This window comes from Leucoraja erinacea, chromosome 3 (genome assembly GCF_028641065.1).
Source record: "Leucoraja erinacea ecotype New England chromosome 3, Leri_hhj_1, whole genome shotgun sequence".
Lineage (NCBI taxonomy): Eukaryota > Metazoa > Chordata > Chondrichthyes > Rajiformes > Rajidae > Leucoraja > Leucoraja erinaceus.
In genome coordinates this window covers 40,652,767-40,675,156 of record NC_073379.1, presented here as the reverse complement: position 1 = coordinate 40,675,156, position 22,390 = coordinate 40,652,767, and the positions used below count along the sequence as shown (strand labels likewise).

General features: G+C 45.2%; 1 protein-coding gene across 1 annotated transcript in view; it reads right to left on the bottom strand.

Moving 5' to 3' along the window:
- Positions 1 to 5,347: 5,347 nt before the first annotated feature.
- The window catches only part of ptar1 (protein prenyltransferase alpha subunit repeat containing 1), a 30,879-nt gene continuing 13,836 nt past the window's right edge, over positions 5,348 to 22,390 (bottom strand). The window contains exons 4-7 of the mRNA XM_055632487.1: positions 19,498 to 19,602; positions 13,297 to 13,504; positions 9,933 to 10,252; positions 5,348 to 6,139 (exon numbers count right to left, since the gene is read on the bottom strand). Of these exons, the coding sequence (XP_055488462.1) occupies positions 5,800 to 6,139; positions 9,933 to 10,252; positions 13,297 to 13,504; positions 19,498 to 19,602 (973 nt within the window). The 3' untranslated portion in view covers positions 5,348 to 5,799. The remainder of the gene's footprint in view (positions 6,140 to 9,932; positions 10,253 to 13,296; positions 13,505 to 19,497; positions 19,603 to 22,390) is intronic.

Here is a 22,390-nt window from a genome sequence, read left to right as displayed (position 1 = left end):
CACTGATAGCAGGGGTTTTGGAATTTAAAAAAAGACTTGCTTAAGAGAATGAATAATTATTGAAAATATTCATATAACATGGATGAATTGAGGAAACAGGGGGCTGATAGGATTGCTTCTAATTATCTTAAAAGGATGGCATCTCAATCACATGGGCAAAGTAAATACAAACACATTATATATAGAGGGTGCAAATTTAAGCTGTTTCTAAGATTCATGGACATATGGTGTAGCATTTTTATTAGACAGTAGCAAACATTTGAATCGGCTATTTTGCCATCACTTCCTACAAACACAAGCATATATTCCCTCTACCTTGCCGAAACCCAATCTAGGTTTGTCTGTTCTTCCTACAGAAGAGAACATATACTTGCAATAGACAGAATAGCACAAAGGTCTACGAGATCAAATCCTGGGATGAGGGCCTTATCCAATACTGGGCCTATACTCACCAGAATTTAGATCTTTTTAATTCTTCACAGGAGAGATGAGGAAAGATTGAGCAATATGGGCCAGTACTTGCCAAAGTTTGGAATAATGGGAGATACTCTCATTGTGAAAGGGATTGACTGTAGATACTCCAGACTGGATGTCTTAGACAAGGAGGCATAGTAATGTGATGAAGTGGCCTGACATATACGACTAAGGAGATATTTCTTAATGTAGGGATTGGGAATCATCTGTTCTGCGGCAATGGATGTTCAGCCATTGGGTATATTCAAGGCTGATCTCTATTTTGTGAACATTATGGGAACCCACGGACACAGGATTGGGTGGAAAGCTGGATTAGGGAGAAGACTGCCACAATCTTATTTAAGAGGTAATTTGGCAAACTCCTGTTTCAAATTCAGTTTTTTTTTAAATCTTTCTAATTTAACAAAACACATTCATTTCAGCATAACCATCTTGTTCTTGGGTTTTACGTTTCAAAAGAAATGTATCTGGATGAGGTTGCCCCGCAACTAGATGAGAACCAATTACCTGCAGCAGTTTAGAAACACTATTCTATTTTGTTCTAGATGACTATATTACACAGTTTAGTAAAGCAATCTAGGCCATAACACCAGAGAAACCCAATTTAAATTATTTCCTCACTCGAAGTAAATATTTTGCAATTAGGATCTTGGAGGGAGATCTGTAGGAGCAGAAATTGTATATGGGCTAAATACACAAAGTGGTAACATGCATTGGATAAGCATCACATCTGACACCCAATTTAAAAGAATCAAATTTTCAATGCAAAGTTCAACACACATCAATTACTTGCTGCTGCCTCACAGCCCCAGGGACCTACATTTCATTCTGACTTTGGAGACCAATTGTGGAGTTTACACATTCACTCAGCTGCTGAGTGAGTTCCCCACAGGTGCTCCATAGCGTGTTTAAATGACAAACAGAATTAAATGGAAATGCGTGAGAATGAGATTCAGGTGAACGAGAGTGGGAATGGAACCAATGAGATTATGTTGCTTAACTGGCATAGATGCAGTCATCCCAAAAGGTCATTACAAGAGTCATCCCAACAGATCATTACAGGTCGTCTGGAATTTTTTGAGGATGTAACTAGGAAAATGGACAAAGGAGAGCCAGAGGATGTAGTGTACCTGGACTTTCAGAAAGCATTAGATAAGGTCCCACATCGGAGATTAGTGGGCAAAATTAGAGCACATGGTATTGGGGGTACGGTATTGACATGGATAGAAAATTGGCTGGCAGACAGGAAACAAAGAGTAGGTTCCTTTCAGAATGGCAGGCAGTGGCTAGTGGGGTACCACAAGGCTCGGTGCTGGGACTGCAGTTATTTACAATATACATTAATGATTTAGATGAAGGGTGGCTTGGAATAACATTAGCAAATTTGCAGGTGACACAAAGCTGGGTGGCAGTGTAAACTGTGAGGAGGATGCTATGAGGATGCAGGGTGACTTGGACAGCAAACTCCTTGGCCATGTTATGAGGCATTTTGAAATACACAACATACTAGCTGACCAGTAGCATGGATTCCGCAAAGGCAGGTCATGCGAGACCCAGCTCTCTGCCCTGGTTAATGATCTGCAAACCATCCTGGATAACAGAGGGCAGGCCGATCTTACTGTAATGAACTTTAGCAAGGCCTTCAACACTGTTCCCCACTGTAGATTGATGGCCAAGCTTCACCACGTTGACATCTGTAATAACATCTACTCCTGGATTGATTCATTCCTCACCAAACATCATCAAAAGGTAGACAGTGAGACATCACAACAACCTCCAGTCGAGTCCGGCGTGCTGCAGGGAATGGTGTTGAGGCCCTTGCTGTTCTTGATCTACATTAACGATCTGCCTGACAATCTGTCTTCGAGAGTGAGACTCTTTGCAGACGACTGTGTTGTGTGTCGAAAAATCTAATCTGTTGAGGATGCCAAGGTTCTTCAAAATGAAATAAACCATCTTTGCATTTGGCAAATGGGTTTCAATCACACTAAATGCTTTTCCATGAGAGTTACTGATAAAGCCAAGCCGATCATGAACTGGTACAAGGTGGGAGAGAGCGTGCTTAAAGAAGTTGATCACCACCCAAATCTGGGAGTTGAAGTCGCATCTGGCCTAGCCTGGAACAGCCACATAAACCAGATTGTCACAAAAACAAACAGAACTTCTCCGGAGAAACTTATCCAGTTGTGACAAACCAACTAAGGAGGCAGCGTACAAAACACTTGCCTTCCCACTGTTGGAATATTTCCAGACAATATGGGACCCTCACCAAAAAAATAACATTGACACTCTTGACAAAGTTGCGACGCGTGCAGCCCGGTTTGTCTATAACGACTACTCACGGGAGTAGTTACGTAGATATGTTAAATCGCCTTGGCTGGGAATCACTGGAGTCAAGACCCGCCAAAGCCCGCTTATGTACTGTCTACAAGGAGACTCATAGTCAGTAACATATCTCACCTCATTCAATCCAATGCCCAGAAATCTACAAGACAGTCCTCAGGTCACTTTATTTATACGAGAATTAGAGCAAACAAAAATAGCTATCTACAGTCACTATATCCATGGACTATCCCAGAGTGGAACATCCTTCCCGACACCAACATGTGTGCACGAACCTTGTCACTCTTCAAGTCACATCTTGACAACTTGGACATGGATCATCTCACCAAACTTGCCCACATAAAAATCTAAATAACCCTTTAGCAACCAGTGCCCATACGAGCGTAGTCTGCACGAGATAGCCTAGCTACGGTTGGTGGTTGTGCAGTAGCAAGCAGAAGCAGAAGCAGAAGGGCAGGATGGGTGAGTGGGCAGATGCATGGCAGATGCAGGTTAATGTGGATAAATGTGAGGTTATCCACTTTGGTGGCAAGAACAGAAAGGCAGATTATCTGAATGGTGTCAAGTTAGGAAAAGGGGAAGTGCAACAAGATCCTTGTTCGTCAGTCACTGAAAGTAAGCATGCAGGTACAGCAGGCATTAAAGAAAGCTAATGGCATGTTGGCCTTCATAACAAGAGGAGTTGAGTACAGGAGCAAAGATGTCCTTCTGCAGTTGTACAGGGCCCCAGTGAGACCACACCTGTATTGTGTGCAGTTGGTCTCCAAATTTGAGGAATGACATTCTTGCTATTGAGGGAGTGCAGCGTAGGTTCACGAGGTTAATTCCAGGGATGGAAGGACTGTCATATGTTGAAAGAATGGAACAACTGGGCTTGTATAACTGCAATTTAGAAGGGTGAGAGGGGATCTTATTGAAACATTATTATTAAGGGATTGGACATGCTAGAGGCAGGAAACATGTTCCCGATGTTGGGGGAGTCCAGAACTAGGGGTCACAGATTAAGAATAAGGTGTAGGCAATTTAGAATGGAGATAGGAAAAACTTTTTCATCCAGAGAGTTGTGAATTTGGGGAATTCTCTGCCTTTAAAGGCAGTGGAAGCCAATTCTCTGGATGCATTCAAGAGTTAGATAGAGCTCTTAAAGATAGCGATCAAGGGATTATGGGGAGAACACAAGGATGGGGCACTGATTGTGGATGATCAGCCATGATCACAGTGAATGGTGGTGCTGGCTCGAAGGGCCGAAAGGCCAACTTCAGCACCTATTGTCTAAGATGCTATGTAGTACGATTAGCTGAAATGGAACAAATGTTTTACCAGACAACATTTGTGCAACAACTCTCCCTCTGAACATTGAAGTACCTACATAGAATGGTGCAAACCAATCAATACAATATTTAAAAAAAAATCCTTTTCCAAGGAGTAAAAAAAAAAAAAATCAAGTTCCCTTTAACGTGCTCTTTAGGAGAACACGGTGTTGTTTTACTCAAGTAAGAAGCAATTGAACAAATTAGTACAACAGCCCAGATAGTGACGTGCTTGTCCCGGATTGGTCATATATATATATTATTATTCAAATCCTACCAACTGGTTAAAGAACCAGAGATGCAGTGAATTTATGTTTTCACAAGGACAGAGAGCTTGCTGTAATCTGAAAGCATTTGGGGGGTGGGAAGAAAAAAAAGATTCAAATCTGAAATTACGAAACAGTACTTGAGCAGTGGCCCCAAAGATCCCCAGCTGTGTTGCATCATTTTTTGAAGCCCGTTACTAGGATTTATTTGGGGAATGGGCAGGGAGATGGTTAAAAGGGATCAGATGGCACTGTTCTCCGTTCTAATTTATCCTTTTGCAAACATGGTTTAAGCTGGTTCAACACTCTACTGTAGAATGAGCTCAAATATTAATTTGCTGCAAGGCTCTATACTTTATTTCACAGGCCACAATTGGCTTTGTGTGAATCAAGTCCCCAGCTTAATGCAATTGCATCCCTTCATTCAATGCGTTTTTTGTTTTTAAAATTAAACTTTTCTTTCGAACAAGTTGCACATTGAATAAAGTAAGGTGCAGCAGCCCAGTGAACAAAGGTTAAATTTGCCCTCTCAAGGGAGAATAAAAGTGTGAAACTGGAGACTTGTCTACCAACTGCAACGAGATGCAATGCATGCGCCAGTGCAGCTTGCAATCTATCCTGCACCAGGGGAAGCATGTTGTGCCAAACAACAATACGAAAAATCAAAAAACAGTTTTAACTGCTAACTCAGAGATGGCAATTGTGCTGAGTCTTACTGGGTCGGCTTCAGAGCAGAAATCATCATGACAATGGGAAAGCAACAGTGGCTTTGCAGGTATTTGAGGGACTTTAGCATCAAACCCATCAAGTTGCTAGGCAAAGAAGATTCAGGCTTTGCAATCAAACCTTGCGTGGTCCCCAGTTCAATCTGTCCGAGTGCCGCCTGAACAGTGGCCAGTGTTCATTCTGAAGAGCAGTTTAGAAGAAGTGAGCAAAAAATCTACTCAGTGGTAATTTAGTTTATCGGTAGCGAGAGGCTGAAATCTTGCCAGGTTTAATTTCCATGAGGGTAAGCAAAGGAGGAAAAGTTGGAAGTTTATCCAGTTACAAATATATTTACAAAACAAAAATCGATTATTGGTTAACTTGCTTATAGACATAAAATGGATAATGTACAAGCATACATTTTTACATCTGCCAAATGGTGCCCCTCTAATGTCAACATTTTAAAAATCAGCTGGTGTTTGTCATATTAGTTTGCAAATCTTATCTCTACGTGAAGCCTCTACGAATGTAGTTTATTTTTGGGTCAGGTTCAGTTCAGCCCCCATTTTAAAATGGGACTCACAGTACTGAATATTAACCTTTACAAAAAGCGCCATGCAACACCGGCGGTCAAAACAGAAAACTGTGTTGGGGAGCTGGATTTAAGACTAAGTTTAATATGGCCGAGTACTCTGCAGCTGCTACTGGCATACTATAGTGTCTAGCCACTTCCTGTAAGCAGTGGCAAACCTGGCTTGCTCCGAGTTAGTGCAGCCTGCGAGGATGGCGTCGACAAAACGGTGCTCCTCCAGCAGGCTGTGTAAGTCCAGCGAGGGGCCGCGCTTCAAGCGCTTGGTCTCCTGCGTGTAGCTCTGCTTGGACGAGTTTGCCGCCCCGACAACGTCCATGGTGCGAGGGGAGTAACCGGATGCAGCGGCCAGTTGCAAGCTGTTCGCCATTGCCTCACTCCTGCTGGAGGTGTCGACCGAGACCTGCAGATGATCTCTGTTCCAACAGTGCCAAAGGTAAAACACGCACCTCCTGCAAGAGATGAAAAGGTAGCAGAGCTGGGTTTATAATGGCTAAGACTTGGAGCAGTGTGGATAAACAGGGAGCAGCGGTGCATGACTACTTGATCACTGAAGAGAGCAGGGCCGCTATTAAGGTAGATAAGGCAGCACGTGGAAACACATGAGTAGTGGTCAAGTCAAGTACAATGAAAATCTATGACTCAAACATACAAAAAATAAATTGTACATTTAATTTTTAAGAGACAGAAGATTGCAGAAAAACTAGACATCTGAGCAAAACACAATTAAAGAGAAAAAAAAAAGTTAATGGTAATGGCCCACAGTGTTCAGTTGTTGAGGTGGATGAGAGTTGTGCAGGTTGGTTCAAGAACCTGATGGTTGTGGGGAAGTTGCCATTCCTGAACCTGGTGATGTGGGCCTCGAGTCCTTTATACCTCCTGTCTGATGGTAGCAGCGAGAAGAGGGCATGACATGGATGTTGGCGATCCTTGGTAATAGATTGTAGGCAAAAATGCTGGAGAAACTCAGCGGGTGAGGAAGCATCTATGGAGCCATAGATGCTCCATAGATGCTGCCTCACCCGCTGAGTTTCTCCAGCATTTTTGTCCCTTCAATTTTCCAGCATCTGCAGTTCCTTCTTAAACAAACCTTGATAATAGATTTGTATTTATTGGACTATACCATACTTTATATACTATAGTAGTTATGGGACTAACAACCAGAAACCTAAATATTGACTTCATACCTCATGGCAACTTGTGGAATTAAATCCAATAATTAATGCATTTGGAATGGCATTAGCAATATTGATAGTGAACAAAGAATCCAATAGCTTCATTACCTTATTCGAGGGAGTTAGTGTACACATGCAAGTCCAGATCCAGAGAAACATGGGCAACTCTTAACTACCCTCTGAAGTGACCACGTGGGTTTCCTCCCACACTCCAAAGGCATATAGGTTTGTAAGTTAATTGGCTCAGTAAAATTGTAAATTGTCCCTGGTGCGTAGGATCGTGTTAGTGTGCAGGGATCGCTTGGAAGAAAAATGTACATTTCATTCGGATATGAACAGATGTGATGTGTCTGCAGAACCCATTACTATCCATTGCCACTTTGCAGTCAGACTAATTTGTTTAATTTTGAGGCATTGCCTAAACTTGTAAATGAAGGCAGTGCTGTTGATGTAGCCTCCCCAGATCTCCAAGACCTTTGCCAAGGACCTGCCAACACTCGAAAGGCTTACAGGTTTAATTGGCTTCTGTAAAAATTGTAAATTGCCCCTAGTTTGTGGGACAGTGTTAGTGTACGGGGATTGCTGGTCGGCATGGACTTGGTGGGCTGGAGGACCCATTTCCGCGGTGTTTCCCTAAAACTTAATTTTCTGGGATTAAAGAACTGGTCCAAGGAACAAGAGTAGATGTGGCTAAAGGGATCAGGGGGTATGGAGAGAAGGCAGGTACAGGATACCGAGTTGGATGATCAGCCATGATCATATTGAATGGCGGTGCAGGCTCGAAGGGCCGAATGGCCTACTCCTGCATCTATGTTTCTATTTTTCCATTAGGTGGTTAAGAAGGTATACATAACATTTGCCTTCATTAGCTAAGGCATAGAAGGGTAGGCGTAGTGAGGCCTTTATGAAACATAAGTTAGACCACAGCTGGAGTATTGTGTGCAGCTCTGATCTCCACATTATAGAAAGGGTATGGTTACAATGGGGAGTGTATATTGCCGATTCACCAGCACCAGCACATGCCCGAGGTGAAAATGCAGGGGTTACTTGAAATTAGAGAAATCAACCTTCATACTGTGGACTTGACATAAAATGTCATCCTGTTTGAGATGGCACTGCATCTCAGGATGGAGCACGCGAATGGTGAAAAATGGGCGTGTCAAATTTTCGGGTCGAGACCCTTCTCCACATTATAGAAAGGGTATGGTTACAATGGGGAGTGTATTGGTTACCAGTGGTCAACTCATACTGTGGGTGACAGAAAATGCTGGAGAGCAGCATCTCAGGAGAGAGGGAATGGGTGGCGTTTCGGGTCGAGACCCTTCTTCAGACCGAGTTGGTTACCAGTGGTACTCTATCGCCATCTAGTGACATTACACAATACTACATATCTGGCCAACACAAGAGATGACAGATGCTGGAATCTTCAGCAGGTCAGCAAGCATTTGTGGAGGGAATGTACAGACACATTTTGGATTGGGATCGTTTTTCAGACTGATGGCCAGTAGCGGGGAGGGGGGTTGGCATCTTTTTCTCCAGAGATGCTGCCTGACCTGCCTAGTTACACTAGTATTTTGTGTCTATCTTCAGGGTAAACCAGCATCTGCAGTTCCTTGTGTAGGAAAAAAACTGCAGATACTGGTTTAAATCGAAGGTAGGTACAAAATGCTGGAGTAACTCAGCGGGACAGGCAGCATCTTTGGAGAGATTTGTTTATTTAGCGAATGCAAAGTCCTTTGGCCAAGCAGTTGCCTCTTGATTTGCTGTATGAAGGGTGACAAGTCCTCCTTTGCGTCTGTGTTGAGGGCATGCTTCAATGATGTGTTGCATCACTGGTAACCAACTTTGGAGAGAAGGAATGGGTGACGTTTCGGGTCGAGAACCTTCTTCAGACTGAAGAGTCTCGACCCCAATGTAGCCATTTATCTTGCATGTCAGTTATCTCTCCTGCTCCATCTGCTCATCTCCCATCCTAGAGTCCAATTTCCTTTTATTCCTTCTCCCATTCCCTTCCGCCCATATCACTCTCTCCCGATTTATATTTAATTCCTCTATTTTCATTATCTGACACCCTTTTGTCTTCTTTTCACCTCTCACTTTTGTAACTATCTCCATCCATCTGCCAATAAAGCCTCCCTCCTCACCCGTACCACCTATCATGTGCCAGGCTTTGCCCCACTCCCAGCTCTCTTCAGCAGCTTTCTCCCCCTCTATGTCACTCCACCAGGGACCCTTCTTTAGATTAAGTAGAGTTGGGGGGGTGGAAGAGCTGGAAAAGAAAGTCCAAAGAAGGGACATTGTCTGCTCATTCCCATTTTGTTTTTTTTACATCTCTGGCCAGGTTTGTGAAACAAGCACTAATATCAAGCGAGTAAGATTTGCATAAAAACTGTTTTTTTTAAGCCTCAGCATGTCACTCAACTAATGATGCAATTTTGAAGCATAGTGACTGTTACATTACAGGAAATGCAACAACCAATTTGCACACAGCCAATCCCAACAAACAGGGATGTTGAGTACATATATTTCTTAATGACAAAGGAAGCCATTTGCCCATTGAGCCTAGATTGTTTTCTTTGGAGCATGAGGCTTACAGGAGACAATAAACGTTTATAAAATTATGAGAGGCATAGATAGGGTAGACGGAGGAAATATCAAACACTAGAGGGCATAGCTTTAAAGCGAAGGGAAAAGTTTAAAGATTTTAGTCTAAAGTCCAAGGATGGCAGTGGCAGCAATTAGTGACATTTACATGTGAATGGAGGATGTGTAGATTGTCAAGGCAGAAGGGATTGTTACAGTAAGTTGACATAGACATCATGCACTGTAGGATCTGGTCTTGTGCTGGACTGTTCCATCACCTCTTTGGATTGGCTTTTGGCCCACATTCCAGCCGTGGGAGCAACCTAACTAAACCATCAGAAAATTACATCCTTGCTGAAACAGCTGGAATTAAGGTGCTGACCACCTGCTTTTTTACACTTCCATTGTCCAGCCAAGAACGTCCAGCAACATTCCCACAACCTGCAAAGAGGAAATGTTTCTGATTAATTTATTTCAGCCAGTTTACCTGTGACACCACAGTGCCTCGTGTCCAGGGTAAGACTCGATGAGATCGGAGCAAAGTTCCATTTCCTCTTCGATCATGAGCGGCACATCAGCTGTGTACTCTTCCATGGAAGCACCTTCCCCCTTCCCATGCGCAGCAAGATCAGCGTGGAAGTTATTGTGCGCAGATGTCTTCGCTAGTCCTCCAGCGTGTGTAATGACTGTGCCCTTGGTATTGCCTGCCACGGACTTCAGCAGGAACTGACGGTAATGAAAGCCACTGTGGTCAGACACGTGGGTGGACACCCAGTACTTAGTGCTGGACAACTCGTCGAGAAGAATCTGGAAAAAATGCAGAACAAGCATTGAACTACCAGAAACAAACTGAACGGTGTGTTGTGCACTTTTATCCAGCCAAGATCTAGGGGTCACCTAGTTAGTTTTAGTTTATTGTCACATGTACCGAGGTTCAGCAAAAAGCTTTTGTTGCGTGCTGGCTAGTCAGCAGAAAGACAATACATGATTATAATTGAACAATTTACAGTGTAAAGATATATTATCTCTATAATAGTAATACTCTTTGTTGTGTGTGAGTGTGTGCGTGTGTTTGAGTGTGCGTGCACGTGCGTGTGCCAATATCTGGTTAATTCCTATTTTCTTCCAAACGCTAGGCCACAGCCTTTCCATTTTCACACATCCTACTCGCATTTCTCCCATTGAGGCGATAAACATCTTCCCGTCGCATATATTTTCGAAGTTTTTAACCGTTTAAAGTTTTAAAAACACCCCGAAAACTCACCCATTTCCAGAAGAAAAAAAAGAGTGACGTCGCAATGCACTCGCAAGACAGAATGGGACACTCCAGTGCTCGCGATGAACGAGGAGTGGTGGCGGCTGCGGGCACCCGGTGAGGAGGGTGGTGCTGGAGCGGGAGGGTGGTGCTGGAGCTGGAGTGTGGGCCGAGCCCGGGGCTTGGGATCGGGCCATGACCAGGTCCGAGAAAGAAGCCGCCGCTGGAACTAAGGACAAGCCTGGGTCCAGGGTCAGGGACTTGTCCGGAGATGAAGTCGGGGCCTGCATTGGAGCCCAGGTGGCGGCCGGAGTCTACACCCAGGGCCGGACCCAGTACGAGAAGCAGGCCAAGTTCCAGGCCCTGGGGCCGGGGTGGTTTTGGATGGAAATGGGGAGGGGTGGGGGAGGGATGTGCCCCCTCCCTATCTACCCCCCTCCCTCTCTACCCACCCCTCCCTCTCCAATCCCCCTACCCAAACCCCCCCCCCCCCCCCCACCCCCTACCTTTCCACCCACCCTCCCTCTCTAGGGATTGAAGAGGGAGGGTGAAGAGGAGGAGGAGGGAGAGCTTGGGGATGAGGTGAATTGAGCTATGCCTGCACAGTTGGGGGCTCTGCATGAGTGGTCCAATATTTGAGTTGGGGGAACGGCTTGCGTTGGGGGAAATAGGTGAGTGGCGGAATTTTGCGTTGGGGGAACAGACCCAACAGGTCTGCACTTGGTCTAGTAAAGTAATAACGTTCAGTGCAAGGTAAAGCCAGCAAAGTCCGGTCAAGGATAGTCCGAGAGTCACCAATGAGGCAAATAGTAGATAGTGTTCAAGAAGGAACTGCAGATGCTGGAAGATCGAAGGTACACAAAATTGCTGGAGAAACTCAACGGGTGCAGCAGCATCTATGAAGCGAAGGAAATAGGCAACGTTTCGGGCCAAAACCCTTCTTCAGACTGATGGGGTGTGGGGGGGGAGAAGGAAGGAAAAAGGGAGGAGGAGGAGCCCGAGGGCGGGGGGATGGGAGGAGACAGCTCGAGGGTTAAGGAAGGGGAGGAGACAGCAAGGGCTAGCAAATTTGGGAGAATTCAATGTTCATGCCATCCGGACGCAAGCAACCCAGGCGGAATATGAGGTGCTGTTCCTCCAATTTCCGGTGTTGCTCACTCTGGCAATGGAGGAGACCCAGGACAGAGAGGTCAGATTGGGAATGGGAGGGGGAGTTGAAGTGCTGAGCCACCGGGAGTTCGGGTAGGTTATTGCGGACTGAGCGGAGGTGTTCGGCGAAACGATCGCCCAACCTCCGCTTAGTCTCCCCGATGTAAATCAGCTGACATCTGGAGCAGCGGATGCAGTAGATGAGGTTGGAGGAGATACAGGTGAACCTTTGTCACACCTGGATAGTAGATAGTAACAGGTGCAAAGAAAAGAAAATGTTCTGCAAGGCATAGACCAAAGCAAGGGACCACCAATAGTAGCTGATGAACGTGCTTGAGAAGGGTGCAAAAGTTGGCACAGTCTAGTTGGGCTGAATGGCTGGCGTTTGTTACAAGCTGGGAACAAAGTTTAATGCAAGAGCAAACCAGTGGGCCAGGCCACTGAGGATAAAGAAGGACTGGGCCGGTGGTGGTGGGGGAGGAGAAGGAAGAGGGACCCGGCGGGCCACCCGAGACCAGGTGCAACGACGGACCTGGTTCGGCGCTGTGAGGAGATAAGATTGTTCGAAGAAACCAGAAACAAGGTTAGTGCAAGATGGCGGCGCCTCGCGGCAGCGGCCTCGGCAATCCGTCTGCCTTTAAAAAATAAAAATTGTCCTGTTGAGTGCATAGTTTGGTTGTAGTATTGTTTTATATATTGTTTTAGCTGTGTGGGGGGCGGGGGAAACTTCTAAATCTCTTTCCTGTACGGGGGACCCGACCTTTTCCCTGTTGGGTCTCCGTTGTCGTTGGGGCCTAGCACCGTGGAGCAGCCTCCAACCGGAACGACCTGGGGGCTCCAGTCGCGGAGCCCTGTGGACGGTGACATCGGGAGCTCGTGGGTCCCTGGTAGGAGACCATTTTTCGGAGCTTCCACAACGGCAACTTCTCCCACCCGAATTGCGGGGTTGAAAACGACCCGGAGCGGGGCCTTACATCGCCCGGCGCGGCTTTAACGTCAGGGGGACTTGCCATCGCCCGCCGTGGGCTCCAACATAAAGATCCGGAGCAGGGCTTTACATCGCCCAGCACATTCTTAACGGCCGTGGAACTTGCCATTGGCTGCCGGGGACTATAACATCGGGAGAAGAATGGAAAACAGGGGAGAGACAATGACTTTGCCTTCTATCACAGTGAGAAAGAGATTCACTGTGATGGATGTTTGTGTAAATAGTGTTAATTGTGTGTCTTGGGTTTTTTTCATGTTGTATGACTGCAGAAAACAAATTTTGTTTGAACTTCATTTGAGGTTCAAATGACAATAAACGGCATTGTATTGTATGGCAATTCTGTGTATCGCCTAGGTGAAGTCTGCTGTATGATTTTACCAGGTTGTATGCAAATATAAAGAATGTCACTGTACCTAGGCACATGTAGAAATAAAGTATCATTTAATTGAATGGTCCTACCTTGAGATTGCACTTTGCCACGTGCTGCAGGATCCAGATCCGATGGGACCAGGCGTTATAATTGCTTGGGTACCTCCCAGCAGCCGCCGAGCACACGGCCATCTCATCCTGGATTATTCGATGCATTTGTTCCGTTGATACGATTCCTGAATTATTCCTCGAATTTGGACGACAAATTTCCTGGATGATTTTCTGAAACACCCACCGCCTTTTGGGAAATAAAAGGGCACACAACTAAAATTTGGGATCAGATAGCCAGAGTGCCAATTCATCAACATCATAAAAGTCACATCCTTCACCAAAGTGGCTACTCACATTCTCTGCTATAATATTCAGACCAGATACAGGAATATTGTCCCACGATGCGAGTTTACCCAAGAGCTCTCCCGAGTTTAAAAAAAATCAAACTCGTGGTAAGTACGTAGAATGTACGTAGCAGATACGTTGGAGCTTGTGGATGTCTCGTAACGCTAATGGCAGGTACTCGGGAAACATGGAAACTCATGAAGTTTTTTCAACAGTGTGAAAAATTTCCAAGAGTAAATAAATTCTCGTAATGAGGCATCACGAGTTTGATTTTTTTTTAAATTCGGGAGAGCGCTTGGGAGAATCCACATCGTGGGACAGGCCCTTAACTCTCACTCCTTCTACCTCTTGAGTCAATTTGTTTCTCTGTTGAGGATGTAGACCGATCCCACTCACACCAGCCTTCTGAACAATAAATGACCTTACATTGGCACCAGCTCTCTTCCCAGGCGACATTTTACAGTAAAACAGTTAATTGCACAGCTCGGCTCTTTGATGCCAGACTAGCAGATTTTAGATGGTTTTATTTATACAGTAGTAACCCTGCGTAATGGTTGGTCAGGTCGTGGAAATCTGTACATTGTGAATTCACAAATCACTACCAAAAAAAAAGTAAAAAAACAGAATTCACTCTATGCAGAATTTGAGAGAAAATAATAATAATAATAATCTTATTTATATAGCACATTTTTAGTCAACTTGCATTGACCCCAAAGTGCTTCACATAATTACATTACATTTACACACAGGCAAAGGTGGGTGAAGTGTCTTGCCCCAAGGACACAACGACAGTATGCACTCCAAGCGGGATTCAAACCGGCTACCTTCCGGTCGCCAGCCGAACACTTAGCCCATTGCGCCATCCGTCGTTCATAAACACAAAATACAAAAGAAACAAAAGTTTCAAATTTGTGTCAATGACGTGTTATGGAACACCACAATGTGGATGGGTTTTTTTGGAATGCGTTGAAAAATCCCAAATTTTGGAATGCTCCAAATGACAGTATTGTACTCCAACACCAGCGATGGTGTTAATGAATGTTTTTTTTATTTAAAGATGTTATAGCAACATTTCAGTGAATGCAGCAAGTTCATGAGTAACCAAGGCCCCAGCAAGCAGACGGCAAGTGAAGCAAACTACACTCGGTGAACCGGATGCAAAACCATCAGTATTTCTCAAGGGTTTAAAACAGCAAAATAATTCCATAGCAGACTATTTCAAAATAAAAGGGTCATTTTCTTCATAGAATGTAGATTATTAAAAAGCAATCTGGCCTTTATACTTCCCATGTGACAAGCAGTTCAACAGTGGGTCAGGGTACTAATGGCTAGGACAACTTCACAAACTGCAGGACACTAACTATCTCCTCTCACTGCAACCATTCACAGTTGGAGAGAGAAAAAAAAAGTTGCGAGCTACCCTTTCATCATTCAGTCAATTCATTGGGAAAAAAAATCCATCATTGGGTTCCCTCAAGGATAGCAGTTGAAAGGTTTCCTGGAGAAGGGTTTTATCTCTGGTCTCCTTCACTCAAAACAGCTTCATAAAATAATGTTTAGCTATCAGGGACGGAGTAATGCCTGGATGTTTATTGATCATCTTGATCAGAGGAATGAAATAGATTTCTCCCGTCAGCTTTTGGCCAGAGGCAGGAGGATGGTGGAGGAAGGGGAAAACACGTTTGATTCCTTTACTCCAATTCCCAGAGGATCAGTGTTTCTGGACAGAACAGACAATTGTGGACCAAAGGTTCTTTGTCTGCCTTAGCTAATAGCCAGAGCATTAAACATAAGTTGTTCAATACTGCCCTAATGGAAGGCACGTGCCGCAAGGGTAGGCACTGCCTACCCTGACTAAAATTTTTACATAGTAATTACTAAATATAAATAGTAAAGGCATGGGAGTATTATGCCTATCTAAGAGATCAATCTCTTAGGTAGGCATAATTTTCCGTGCATTTCATCCGCAGCGCTTGTAACCCTTGAAGGTCTGTGCAGCCCACGTGCCGTCAGCGCTGCCTCAAGCGGTCAATTTCAAGCGGAGCTGAAATCCTGCCTATGCAGCACTGCGCACGTGCAGCAGCCTACTGAGCATGCGCAGCGCTAGTTTCTTGGCGGGGTTTTCAAATATGGATTGGCATATTGGCTCGTGTACCAAATGATGTGGTAAGTACATTTCTTGGTGATGTTTTTAAATACCGTATTTCCCGGGGTAGGGGGAGTTCCTTTCACAGCATTTGGGGAGTCTGGCCCGGGGTAAAGTTGCGGGGAGGATAGGAGCGTTGTGAAGGAGGGGATCTGGATCATACCAGTAACCCACTTGCGACGCTCCTTGCACGGAGCCACCGCATTGAGGTGGGGGGGGGGAGAAGTAGCTCGGGTGGCTGAGAGTGGCCGCCGAGCCGGACAGCAGAACCGGCCGCCACCTCAGCGCCATCTGCCAGCCCCCGCTCACCTCTGGCAGCTCTCCATCTAAAAACCTCTCTCTTGCCGCTCGCTGGCCTCACTCATGTCCTTAAATTCCGACACCGCATGATTGAGGTTACTCGGCTGTGGGAATTTAAGGATTTGCAGGAAGCGGCTGACATGAGCAAACGGCAGGTGAGAGGTGTTCAGACGGAGAGCACTGCCAGAGGTGAGCGGACCGGCAGAAGGTGCTGAAGTGGCGGCCAGTTTTGCTGTCGGGTCCCGGCGGCCGCTTGCAGCTCCCTGAGCTGCTTCTATCCCCGGCTACAATGCGGTGGCTTCACGCCCGGAGAGCTACGGCAGTGGTGAGTTACTCGTATTATCCCCGACCCCCCCCTTCTCAACACTCATCCTCTCCCCGCAACTTTAACCCCTGGCACAGACTCTCCACACGCTGTGAAAGGAACTCTCCCCCCAATTGGTCCCTTGAACAAGTGTTGTCATTCAATAAGATGTCAACTGATTCAACTTTTCCCAGTGCTCCCATTTTTCCCACCATCTCTCCACTGCCATCACCTTTCACCCCCCCACCCATTCAGTAATTCAGAATAAAGGAGACTAGGAAGCCTTGGGCAAATTGAATTGTTACTGTTTTTATTTTTATTTTTTATTTTTACGGAGAGAACAATCTGCGCATGCAAATTTTTTTTTTTTTTTTTTTTTTTTTTTTTTTTTTAAAGCCGACTGCCTGCCTACCCTGAGTAATTACTCACGGCACGTGCCTGCCTGGTCCCTTGCTCTTGTCCATGACATTTTATAAGGGATTTAAAGTCCCCTTTGAAAGTCATTTTAAAATCTATTTCCAGTGCTATTCACACATCTTAGCTGATGTGTTTCTCACCCAATATTACTTTTTAAACCCACAGTGGGGAAACACTTACTAGGGCTACTAATACCCTCTCATACAATTGAGAGGCAGAGCAACAATGCACAGTGAGTTGGACAGGAATTGGCTCTGAAGGTGAAACTAATAATGTTCTTTTAATACAAGCGATGAAAGTGTCACTGTTAGCTGCCTTCTTGAACTGTTACAGTCCTTTGTAGAGTCATAGAGTTCTGCAGCACACAAACAGACTCTCCGGCCCACTTGTATAAGTCAACCAAAGGACAAAGGACAAAGGACATTTATTGTCACATATACCAATTGGTGTAGTGAAATCTGAGTTGCCATTGCAGCACACCAATAAAATAAACACAACATTATAGAATTTAACGTAAAAAACATCCCCCCACAACGGGATCAATGTTTCCCCACTGTGAGGGAAGGCAGCAAAGTTCAGTCCACTTACTCCATGTTCACCCGTGGTCGGGGCCTATTTGAGGCCTCTGCAGTCGCCGCTACAGCAGCCCAATGTTTCAGGCCCTCTCGCCGGAATGATGGAACTCCGGCGTCGGAAGAACACTCTCAGCGGCTTGGAGTTTCAAAACGGCCGCTTGCAACCGGAGACCGCGGCTCCCGAAATCCACAGGCCGCGCTGGCCGGAGCTCCAACACTGGCGACCTTGGCAAAAGATCCCAGGGTTCCGCGGTGTTTAAAGTCAGCGCGGCGGCGGCTGGATGCTCCGCAAACCACAGCACCACGATGCTGAAGTCAGCAGTCCCAGCACTCCGGAGCTCCAACACGGCGACCCGGGTAAGGCATCGCCCGCTCCGCAATGGTATCTCACTGCTGCGCCCCCACTGAAGCTGCAGCTCAAAGCTCTGGCTGGTCTCCGGCAGGAAAGGCTGCGCCAATCCAGGTGGTAGGCCGCGAGGAGGGGGCGAAGATGCGGCTCGGAGTAGGACGCATACTCGCCCAGGTAGGGACTGGAGAAAACGGTTCCCCCCATCCCCCACATAAAAAGACTACAAGGCCTCCAGAACAAAACATTTTAACAAACTAAAAATAAAAAAAGGGTGAAGAACGAATAGCTGCAGGCGAGGCGGCCACACTCTATGGCGCCACCACCCGGAGTCAACCAAGTGGTGCCAAACTGAGCTAGTTCCATTTGCCTTCACTTGGCTCACATTTTTCTTACCTTCTCCTGTCCAAGTCCCTGTTCAAATGTATTTTACTTGAACCCACCTCTGCCAGTTAACTGCTCCTTGCATATACCCACCACCTGCTGTGTGGAAAATGTGCCTCGCAGATCCCCTTCAAATCTTTCCCCCTAGTGAATGTACTGTAATAATCTTTGCTTGAGTCTTCACAGATTTAGATCAAATCCGATAATAAAACAGTGCAACCAAAGAGACTCTGAGGCAGTGGTTGTCCCATGTGGAGAAGTCATGGAGCTTGCTGCTTTCAAGTGGGAAACCCCTGCAGCCAGTGGCTTTCATTGCGTCAGCTTGAAGCCAAATAACCAATGGGAATTTGTAATATGTGGGGGAGGAAGTCACTTTAGGTCATGATGGAGCTAGTGGGCAGGTGATTGTGGGTAATGGCCCAAGTCCATGGTGAATCTGGACACAAATCTCTGGTGCTGTATGAGAATGAGTTGCCTCGGGTTGAAATGGTCTTTCTACATGGTTACAGTAAACCCTTCTGTACCATGGATGGCACAATGGCGCAGATGGTGGAGGCACTTCCTCACAACGCCAGTGATCCGGGTTCGAACCTGATCTCGGGTACTGTCTGTGTGGAGTATGCACGTTCAACATATGGCCATGTGGGCTTCCTTCGGGTGCTCTGGTTTCCTCTCACATCCCAAAAACATGTGTGTTTGTTGGCTTCTGTAAATTGCCTAGTGTGTAAAGCAGGGATGCAAAAGTAGGATGACAGAAACTAGTGTAAATGGAAAATCAAGGTCTCTAACTGTTATTCAACCATCCCATCACAAGAAAAGCTCCATCAGTATTCATTAAAACTGTCTAGGGAATTTGACCCAAATTGAATTGGTCGGCATGGACTTGGTGTGGCCAAAGGGCCTGCGTCCATGCTGTATCACTAAACTATGGCATCTGCAACACTAGGGTAAACTGACTTGAATACATTGGAGCAGTAATGCTGTCTTGTCTATATTTCTAATGTCCACTCGCCAAGGGCATTGGGGAAAGGAAACCTTAGCAGGGAAATGTTAACATGACACAAATACGTCAGGGTGTTGTTCATTTTCAGAACAACTTCAGGAAGGGGATAGCTTTAATGACACATACAGCCAAGTAGCAGATAGCCAGAGAGGTGAAAGATAGTTTTAGAAGATTGTTCATTCTGAATAAGGAGGAAGCTAGGGTAGTACTTTGTTTATGAGAAAACAATCCTATCAACTTTTCCTTTGGAAAATCATGGTCTCTAACTGTTATTCAACCATCCCATCACAAGAAAAGTTCCATCAATATTCATTAAAACTGTCTAGGAAATTTGACCTAAATACCAAGAAAAGATTTGGTGACAGAGTCTGTCCGAGCAGAGCTTTTCAAAAACCTTGTACAAAGTATTCATTGGCGCACCTGTGAATCCAAGTCTCTGGGCTTTTAGGGAACTTTGTTAAGGCCAATTTCCCAAGGTGCAAGTCTTTAAGTGGATCCAAGGCTCCAAGCTGAACGAGTTCCTTTCTGGAAAATAATATCAACGTCATCCCCTAGTTGCACTGAAGCAGATTCCAGTCATTAATCAGGCAAGGCAAAACATGGACACAAATGACATCTCGTTTTAGGTATATTAAAGCATTGAAATACTAATTACAACGTCTGTAAAATCATTTTAATTACAGTCATTATTAATCTTATCTCAGCAGGCGGTCTTTCCTGCCACAGCAATAGTTTCAGCTTTAATAGCAGGCTAGAGACCAAATTCCAGCACGGTAACTTTAGAATGAACGCAACCTAGAAGAAAAGGTGACCCCGACTGCTGATAAAACGCAACTACCCTCAGGGGAAGGAAATTTGCCATCGTTGTCCAGTCAGGGTTCAGGGCGCAAGCTACTAGATCTGCAGAGGCCTGGACTACATGCGGAGATGCAGGTTCGATTTGCACCAGGGGTATTTGGGAAGGGAGTGTTAAATTCTGGCAATGAAATACATTTAGTATAATAACCTGGTGGTAAGCAGACTGTTGAAAAAAACTTGTCCTGTCCTCAAGGAAGGCTGGCAGTCTAAACAAGCCAAGTGAGCAGATGATTCCAGGCCACTACATTAGGACAGTACAATGGTGAAGCTGCTTGACCACTGCCTCACAGCACCAGTGCCCAGCTGCCTCGATCCACCAGAGACCCAGGTTCAATCCTAACCTCGGGTGCTATCTGTGTGGAGTTTGCCATATTCCCCCTGTGACCACATGGGTTTCCTCCGAGTGCTCCAGTTTCCTCCTGCATGTTGAGGACGTAGGGAGGATGGTACGTTAATTGGCCTCTAGTGTGCAGGTAGATTCTGGGGGAGTTGATGAGAATAAGGGAGAATAAAAAAAAGATTAACGTAAGATTCGGGAAATGAGTAATTGATGATCGGCATAGATACTGGGCCACAGGGCCCATTTCTGGGACTTTTTCCAAAAAATGTGATCTTTGCTGTAAAAGTCATATTCATTGGTCATTCCTAACTGACCCCTGAACTGAGCAGCTTGGCATCATTGAGAGAAACAACCCAGAAACAGGCCCTTCAGCCGAGTGCACGCTGACCCTCAACCAGCTTTCTCTCCATGAACCCTACCCTGGGCAATTCTATTCTCCCCGCACCCCCATCATTTCCCATTTACATTCTGCCACTGACCTACACACTGGGTGCAATTTACAGGGTTAATTAATCTACCTAGGTGTATGTCTTCAGGTTGTGGGAGGAATCCAGGGCACCCAGAGTAAACCCAGACAGTCACAGGGAGAACGTGGCAGACTCCATCCAGACAGCAGCCGAGGTCAGCATTGAACCCAGGTCTTTGGTGTTATGAAGCAACAGCTCCACCAGCTGCACCATGGATATCCACTACCCATACCTGCTACCCAGATATGCCAACAATCTGCAACCTTGGAAGAACTTGGATTTCACCTGCTGATAAATGTTATACCCTTGGTCATAGATCCCTCCCTGGTTCTTATCCTCTCCTGATCCACAACTTTCAAAGTACCTGGCAACTCTTTGAATCTATACACAAAGTGCTTGAGTATCTCAGCGGATCTGGAGAAAAAAAGATGGGTGACGTTTCAGGTCCAGACCTTTCAGCACTGTGTGTCTATCTTTGCTATAAACCAGCATCTGCAATTCTTTGTTTCTACTCTTCAAATCTCCCTTGCCCATCCCCAATTTAATTTCCTTCACCACTGCCAGACATGCCTCCAACAACTCATAAGATCATATTTTCATACATCAAGACAAAGAAAGAGGCCATTCAGCTCACTGAGTGGATGCTGGGTCTCAAAGCAACAATTAACCTATCAACCTATTATTCAAGATACACTCTTTCATTTTCTTCAACTAACTGCCCTGTCCTATTGTAACATTTTGTTTGTGCTCCTTGAAAATCATGCTATGCCAGATTGTCATAGCAACCCACTTTTGTTACCCCCACTCTCCTCATCAGATCATTTTTACCATCTTCTATTTAGACATTCTAGCTGATATTGATTGGATCTTTCAGAGTGCTCTTGCATTGCCAATATGAAAGATAAAATCCATGATCAATTGACAGCGATCAATATCCCTTCTTCAACATCTATCCATTAACAGGGAGAAAGAAAAATCACGATACTTTGGGAGTCAATACATGAGGCTCAAATTCATGCCAGCAAGTAGCACTTTGGTCTCGTGCCAGAAGCTGGGAGTTTGAGCCACAGATTTTGGGCACAAAATCTCAGTTGATACTCGAGTAAAGCAACAGTAGAGTAAAACTGATAATCCAGACTCTTTCAGGATAATGGAGATGTGGGACTGGAATATTAGGTGCTATTCCCATTAATACGTTAACATTATAAATCACATATATTTTGACATTCCATTACCTTATATATTTCCTATATAATGCCAATCACTACATTTTAAAGATGCTGAATGAAAACACAGGTGCTATCACAGTGTTTAAAAAACATTTGGACATATACAAGGATAGGATAGCTGTAGAGGGGGATATGGGCCAAATGTAGGCAGGTGAGAGACGAGTATAGATGGGGCAACATTCTGTCTCCACTCTGTATGAGCCTATGACTATTATGATGCTATGTTCACGTAGCTGAAAAGCTCTTTGGGCCAAACAATTAGAACAATGCAATAAAACCGGAACCTACTCTTCTCTGTGTTACATTCAAACGATACAGTCACATGCAAATTAAAAATGCCAGCAAGGATCGGTAACTGGTCCTTAAACCGACGGCAGGTTAAGCAATGAACCACAGGGATGATAAATAACACTGGCTTA